General features: G+C 41.5%; 1 protein-coding gene across 5 annotated transcripts in view; it reads left to right on the forward strand.

Moving 5' to 3' along the window:
• Nucleotides 1–3,853, forward strand: part of usp34 (ubiquitin specific peptidase 34) — a 60,064-nt gene extending 56,211 nt beyond the window's left edge. For all 5 annotated transcript variants that reach the window (XM_072383637.1, XM_072383639.1, XM_072383638.1 and 2 more), the window contains exons 75-78: nucleotides 1,255–1,395; nucleotides 1,488–1,628; nucleotides 1,711–1,867; nucleotides 2,386–3,853. In XM_072383637.1, the coding sequence (XP_072239738.1) occupies nucleotides 1,255–1,395; nucleotides 1,488–1,628; nucleotides 1,711–1,867; nucleotides 2,386–3,113 (1,167 nt within the window). In that variant the 3' untranslated portion in view covers nucleotides 3,114–3,853. The remainder of the gene's footprint in view (nucleotides 1–1,254; nucleotides 1,396–1,487; nucleotides 1,629–1,710; nucleotides 1,868–2,385) is intronic.
• Nucleotides 3,854–7,167: the final 3,314 nt, after the last annotated feature.

Genomic DNA, 7,167 nt, shown 5'->3' on the forward strand with positions numbered 1-7,167 from the left:
CACAATTACAGAGGTCAGGCGTTTCCTGTAGTTCTTGACCAGGTTTGCACACACTGCAGCAGGGATTTTGGTCCAGTCAAGATTTTCTATTGGGTTCAGGTCTGGAGACTGGCTAGGCCACTTCAGGACCTTGAAATGCTTCTTACAGAGCCACTCCTTAGTTGCCCTGGCTGTGTGTGTCAGGTCATTGACCTGCTGGAAGACCCAGCCTCGACCAATCTTCAGTGCTCTTCGTGAGGGAAGCAGGTTGTTGCCCAAAATCTCGTGATACATGGCCCCATCCACCCCCTCAATACGGTGCAGTCGTCTTGTCCCCTTTGCAGAAAAGCACCCCCAAAACAGGATGTTTCCACCCCATGCTTCACCGTTGGCACCGTTGGTCTTGGGTTTGTACTCATCCTTCTTCTTCCTTCAAACTTGGCGAGTGGAGTTTATGCCAATAAGTTCTATTTTGGTCTCATCTGACCACATGACCTTCTCCAATGCCTCCTCTGGATCGTCCAGATGGTCATAGGCAAACTTGAGACAGGCCTGGACATGTGTTGGCTTGAGCAGGGGGACCTTGCGCGCCCTGCAGGATTTTAATCCATGACAGCGTAGTGTGTTACCAATGGTGACCTTCGAGACTGTGGTCCCAGCCACCTTTAGGTCATAGACCAGGTCCTCCCGTGTAGTTCGGGGCTGATCCCTCACCTTTCTCATGATCATTGATCCACAAGGTGAGATCTTGCATGGAGCCCCATGAGGGAGATTAACAGTCAACTTGAGTTTCTTCCATTTTCTAATAATTGCACCAACAGTTGTTGCCTTCTCACCAAGCTGCTTGCCTATTGTTCTGTAGCCCATCCCAGCCTTGTGCAGGTCTACAATTTTGTCCCTGGTGTCCTGAGACGGCTCTTTGGTCTTTCCCATGTTGGAGAGGTTGGAGTCTGATTGATTGCTTGTGAGTTTTTTTTTAAGATTCTGCGACTCACAGTTAGTGTACCTACGATGAAAATTACAGACCTCTCCATTCTTTGTAAGTGGGGAACACTTGCAAAATCCGCAGTTTATCAAATACTTATTTTCCCCACTGTATATGTACTTATCTTTCATTCCTGGTGGGATTTGTGCATTGCATTAACAATGTTTAGGTATTAGTAAATATGAGAGCAAAGTCATACAATATACAATTAAACCAGAAACTAACCTATATAAATATTTACAATAGAGGAGAAATAATTCCGAATTGTTGTCATATTTTTGCTTTTTCAGTCTGTTATGGCTAAAACTTGTGTGAAGCTGCTGTGTGAAGACCCAGCCTTCAGTGAGTACATCAAATGTATCCTGATGGATGAGAGGACATTTCTCAACAATAATGTGGCCTACTCCTTCCTCACCTGCTTCATGCACAAGGTAAAACACAAGATGTATCTAAATGATGGCACCATAGCAACTATTCAAAGTCTACATTTACTAATAGAAAAAATGTGTGTGTTGGTGTGTAGGTCCAAGTGCTGTCTGTTCCTAGCTTCTCCAACCTCATTGGTGTTTTGGTGACAAACCTGCTGAGTGAACAGAGCAACCTTCAGCCTGAATTGGCAGCTCACCACATGGAGCTCAACAAGACTAGCAGCCTGCTCAATGCCGTATGAAAACACAAAGATGCACGTGTGCCATGTGCTCCAGGCTAAAAACGAATGTTTGATTAATTCTTTCATCCCTGTGTAGGACCTAAGGGCATTGGTGTTGCTGCTGTCTGTCCAGCCACCTCAGGCCATTGACCCCGCCCTCTGCACGGCCCTGCAGGAGCTGCTGGGTCGCTGTCGTCTTTGTCTCCAGCAGCGCAGTGCTCTCGAACTGGAAGCAAAAGACCACAAGGCTAAAGGTATGACACCTGCACTTTTTTTTCTCTATATTTATATGGGGCATTACATTGACATACCACAGGTTATCGCAATTGAATGCCTAAATTTGATCTTGTCCAATGTCCAACCCTAAAACCTATTTTAATTCTCAAAAAACTGCGCCTGTAAATACATGTTTATTCCCCACTGTTTCATATATGTTTATCCCTCAGTTTCATAGGCTGTATACTAAAGATTCTACATACTGAACGAACTTTATACTTAATTTCCTCATTCTTGTGTTTTTATGTGATTCGACCGGAAATCTGTTCATTCATGAGAGTCAAACACATTTTCGACCTTTTAATTAGTTATTCTTCCCTGGTACTGGTATAAGAGTTTTTAGATGGTTTGGAAACGTTTGGCTGTTCCTTTGGCCAACATTTAACTTCAGGGAGTAGATCTGAGCAAGTTTAAAGTTATTCAAATTGTCAATGGGCATAAAGAGGCATTATTTTAGATTACCTCAGTGTGACCAGTAACTGTGTTTGCGTGGCAGCTGAGGATGAGGGTGCAACCCCGGTGAAGCGGCGGAGGGTGGGCAGTGATGACGGCCGAGTTGGAGATACAGCAGCTGCCCTCTGTGTGCCCTCCACCTCCTCCTGCTCAGCTCTCCCACCCTGCAGCGAGCTTAAGCCTGACCACCAGGAGGCACTGACCCCCACAAGCACCTCGGACACTGAAACACGAGACTCCTCCTCCCTGATAGATCCAGGCACCGAGCAGGACCCGCCCTCTCCTGATCCCATCCCCTCCACCTCAGAAAACCTGGACTCTACCGTAAAAGAGGAGAAAATAGAGGCCTCTTCATCATCCTCATCTTCATTCTCTTCCTCCTCCTCTCTGCTGCAGGAGGCGGGAGAGGGGTTTGTACAGGGGGAGGAGCCAGAGCAGCAGGACAATGTAGGCACAGTTGAGGTGCAAGAGGAGGAGGCAGAGCAGAGGGAGGGGAGGAGTGGAGAGGCTACATCTTCCTCCTCAGTGGAATCAAAGGAGGAGAAGGATGTGAGCTCCAAGATCAGCGACAGTTCTACGCTGCCACTCTCAGAAGACACTGTTGGGTTAGTGGGGGAGGGGCCAGACAGCTGCGGTGGCCACACCTCCTCCTCGCAGGTCTTCCCCAATGCTTGCCCCCCAACTGACATGCTGGACATGCTGTACAAAACAGTCGAAGCCACAATCGCCATAGTTACCAAACTACCGGTTAAAGGCCCACCATCTTCATGACATCATCATCTCACAGCTGCTATGAGATCAGTATGGAACTTTTTGCTCTCTCTCCCCCTCTCATTGAAGATTTAAAGTCTGCTCAGAGGAACCAAACTTTTTTCTGTCTTTCTGTTTCTTCTTCCTCTGCTATTTCTGTGCTGCTGTTTGTTGCCTTCTGCTGATGTTGACTTGGTCGGTTTCTCCAGCTTCAGTGGCTTTGCTCTTCTTAGCTTTGTTCTAATAAAACTGACTCCATGCAAAACCAACCCCCTCGTTTGAAAAAGAAGAGAAACGGAACAATTTGTACAAGTTGCAGCACATTTTTTTTTTTCAAAGGGCAAAAAAATACAAATTTTTTTTTAATCAGTTTTTTGTTTTGTGTGTGTGTTTTTTACACTGAATTAAATCCGTTTTGGAAAGTGATTTTATTTGTTTGAGGTTTGCTGTAACGGGGAATGGTTTACAGAACTTAATGTAATTTAATTTTATTGCATTTTTACTGTGTATGAAAATGGTTGTCCTCTGTGCCAGTTTTGTACTTTATGAACAAGGCAAAGGAAAGTTGCCTTGAGTTTTTCTGTGGTTTGATTATTCAAAAACTAAGTTTACCTGTAAATTAAGAAAACCACATGAAACTTGATTCTGTAAAGAATCCTCTCTAGTCTTTGCCTGAAGGTGTATATTGAAAAACTATAGAAATTATACATGCATATATATATATATATATATATATATATATATATATATACACACACACACCTATATATATACACACCTATATATAGGTGTGTGTGTGTGTGTATATATATATATATATATATATATACACACACATATATATATAAGCGGTGCTTTATTGGACTGTAGTTTAAATAAAGCCCATACGTTGGACCAGCTGGAGCTTTTATTTTCTTTACTAAAGTACATTCCATTATCTGCTGTTTATTTTTGCTGCTTCTGCTGTGTTCTGATTGTCCCCTGATTTATTTTAATAGAGAATAAATTAATAAAACTGTTTTAATATGAAGAATTACTTACTGAACTTCACGTGGAGGTTTCTTTTCTTTTCAGTTCTAATTGATTAAGCATATAGAAGTTCTTAACTGCTTCAGGCACCTGCTGTAAGGATAATACAGGATGGTAAATTGATCAGAAAGTGTTGTGTGTAAGCACAGTGTACCTTTTTTTCTCCCTCAGTATTGGTGTTGCTGGACAGCCTTCAAAGGCTCCAGGTCTCCCAACATTCAATTTATGGTGTAAATGTACAGGAATCTTTAACCATCTTTGCTGAATTTTGACAAGAAGGATCTTTCATTACAATGTAAGTATGTAGTGTAAGATTGTAGTAATTTTACTTGACTTAATTGCCCAGCTAATAAAATAAACTGTACATAAAGATTAACCAATCTACTTGTAAGCTGAGCTGGTAAAAGTGAATGGTTGTTGTAAACAGGAAAACTCTCAGAAAACTGTTAAAAGTACAACAACAAAGATAAATCATGAAAAAGTGTCATTGAGGGAAATTTGATCAGGCTTTTTGTAGTTCTGTTTATACAAAAGATTCCAACCAAATGAACTTCATTGAGTAAAATTGTACAGATGCTCATGTTAGTTATTTTTGTTCAAGGAGTCAAAAATTTCAATTCTTCTTTTCTTTTTTTGCTGATGTCCACAGTGTTCAGTGTAAGCTGTGATCATATAGATTTCTGTAAACAACACTGTCGTCAGAGACATTTCAACCTGAAATTAAATCAGTTTTAAATGTCAAACTGCGGAAAACGCCAGTTTAACCAAGAACCATGAAGTAGATTTTCCTTGGTTGTTGAAGCTTATTTATGCCCCGTAAAAATGAATTATTTTCCTGTTAGTTAAATTCCAAACCAATTTACTTTCAAAATGTAATCAGTCTGTTTTTTATGCCATGGTATTCTTTATTGAATAAAGCCATACTGTTATGTTTTAATAATGTAAATACAAAAAATGTGACAGTTGATGCCTTGGTTCACTTTCTCACTCAGAACTGGAACTGCTGAATGTGGACGAGCAAATAACAGTAATATCAATTTTAAAGTGCCACTACTGTGCACACTACTTGATTCTGCTGCACTCCAAAGGCTGGAAAATGTTATTTCAGATTTAACCTTAGATCGTATGAGGAAGGACGAACATATTTTGGCCTCATGAATAAGCCTTGTTATGGAAGTTTTCAATCGCTTCCTTCCTAATACCTCTGATGAGCAATGAAATAGAGAAACTTACTTTTTCTGCCGGCCGGCTAAGTTTTTATTCTTCGTTGCAAGGAAAAAGATCAGTCCACACCATTCAGCAGCAATGGTATGAAAAGATACAAACAATAGGAATCCAGAGCATTTATACCTTTTAGATGTGTAACAACATCTCCAGAGGGGGGCAGGATGCAGTCTTGATGATAATTAAGAAACAGGAGGTTAAAACGATTATCTTGTCTGAGTGTTAATTAAGAAGTAAATAGTTTAAAACAATTAGCGTGTCTGGGTGATACAAATGGTTAATGTGGATTGGAGGGTCTGTCAGTCCTGAGACATAAAATTTACCATCACAGACTCCACAACTGTCATCCTAAATTTAATTCAGTTTTATATAGCGCCACCACAAATGCAGTTTTTTTTTTTGTTGTATCCTTTATTTCACCAGGGAAAAAAAACATTGAGATTAAAACCTTTTCCAAGCGTGACCTGGGCAAGATAGCAGCTTAAAACCAACAACACACAAGACCAAATACACATAAACAACCGTGAAAGCACTTCAAAAGTAGTCCATTTTTAATAATGCCAATCTTAAAAGAAAGAAGTTGGTCAATTTCAATTCAGTCCCGTCCGGATGCTGGCGGTGACAGTGGACGGGAAAACTCAGTTATCAGGAACAAACCCTAGCAGAATTAGTTGTGCAGAGTGTGGCCATTTGCCTCGACTGGTCAGCGTTGAGCGGATAAAAAGGAAAGAGGGCGTACTCACAAATGTTAAAGTAAAAATAACCATTTAAAAAAAGCATGCAAAGATAAATCCACATGTACAACATTATGTGCACACCTGGGGCCTCATGTACAAAGACTTGCGTGGATTTCCTACTGAAACATGGCGTACGCTCAAACCAAAATATCCGGATGTAACCATTTCTTAATGGTAACCGAAAGGTTTTCGTTTGGACCAGAGAAAGCCACGCTCCAACTGATGCTTTGATTGGTGTTTATTTTTTGTCACAGCAATCAGCAAATCTTCTTGTCACTGGACATGACCAACAAAACACCATGAAAAACAAAAGAAAAAAATATATACATTTTATCAGTAAAACACATATGAAACCAAAATATTCAATAAGATCAAATAAAATTACCGTGTGCACCTTCTGACCAAACATTCAGGAGTGGTTCATCCATTTTCCATTCGGGATATTTCTCTGTGTACATGCGGTCTCATGCAAGAGTTTCTTCTCTCATCCCGAATGACTCCCCACTTAATGAGCACGTGAACGGTGCATGCGCATGCAATTCCCCACTCTACCATAAGAGGTTAGCGCCAGAACACAGTATATAAAGGCTTTACATTTTCCAAACTTAAATACAAATAATAGTCATAAATTAAACATTTCTTAAGACAGCTGTGGCTGTTTGAACCGAGAGGCACAGCTATGTGACACTGCTCTCTCAGGGATGGTGGGAGCACATGTGGGTGGCTCTGATTAAAGGTAAATACCTATATTTGTGTAACTCACAACAAACGTGTTCATAAAACCGGCTCTCGCTTCAAATTGTGCTTCAATGTTGGCCTGTTCAGCTGCATTGTGGGAATTTGATGTACCTGCTGAGATGCAGATAATTCCGTCCCACTCGGCTGCCATGCCTCAGCTCAGGGTCGACTGGCACAGTCCCAATCGGTTGGCCAGCTCCCTCTGCAATGCCTCGGTCGCTTGGAACCCCAGTGTGCACATCACCTGTGGCACAAGCAGCGTATGACTCCTCGCTGTGTTGCGCTACAACGCCGGCCGCAGCTCTGCACAGTTCCAGGAGGATTGCCCTTGAAACGGCTAATGAGCC

This window comes from Leuresthes tenuis, unplaced genomic scaffold (genome assembly GCF_036924035.1).
Source record: "Leuresthes tenuis unplaced genomic scaffold, fLeuTen1.0.hap1 SCAF_4, whole genome shotgun sequence".
NCBI lineage: Eukaryota > Metazoa > Chordata > Actinopteri > Atheriniformes > Atherinopsidae > Leuresthes > Leuresthes tenuis.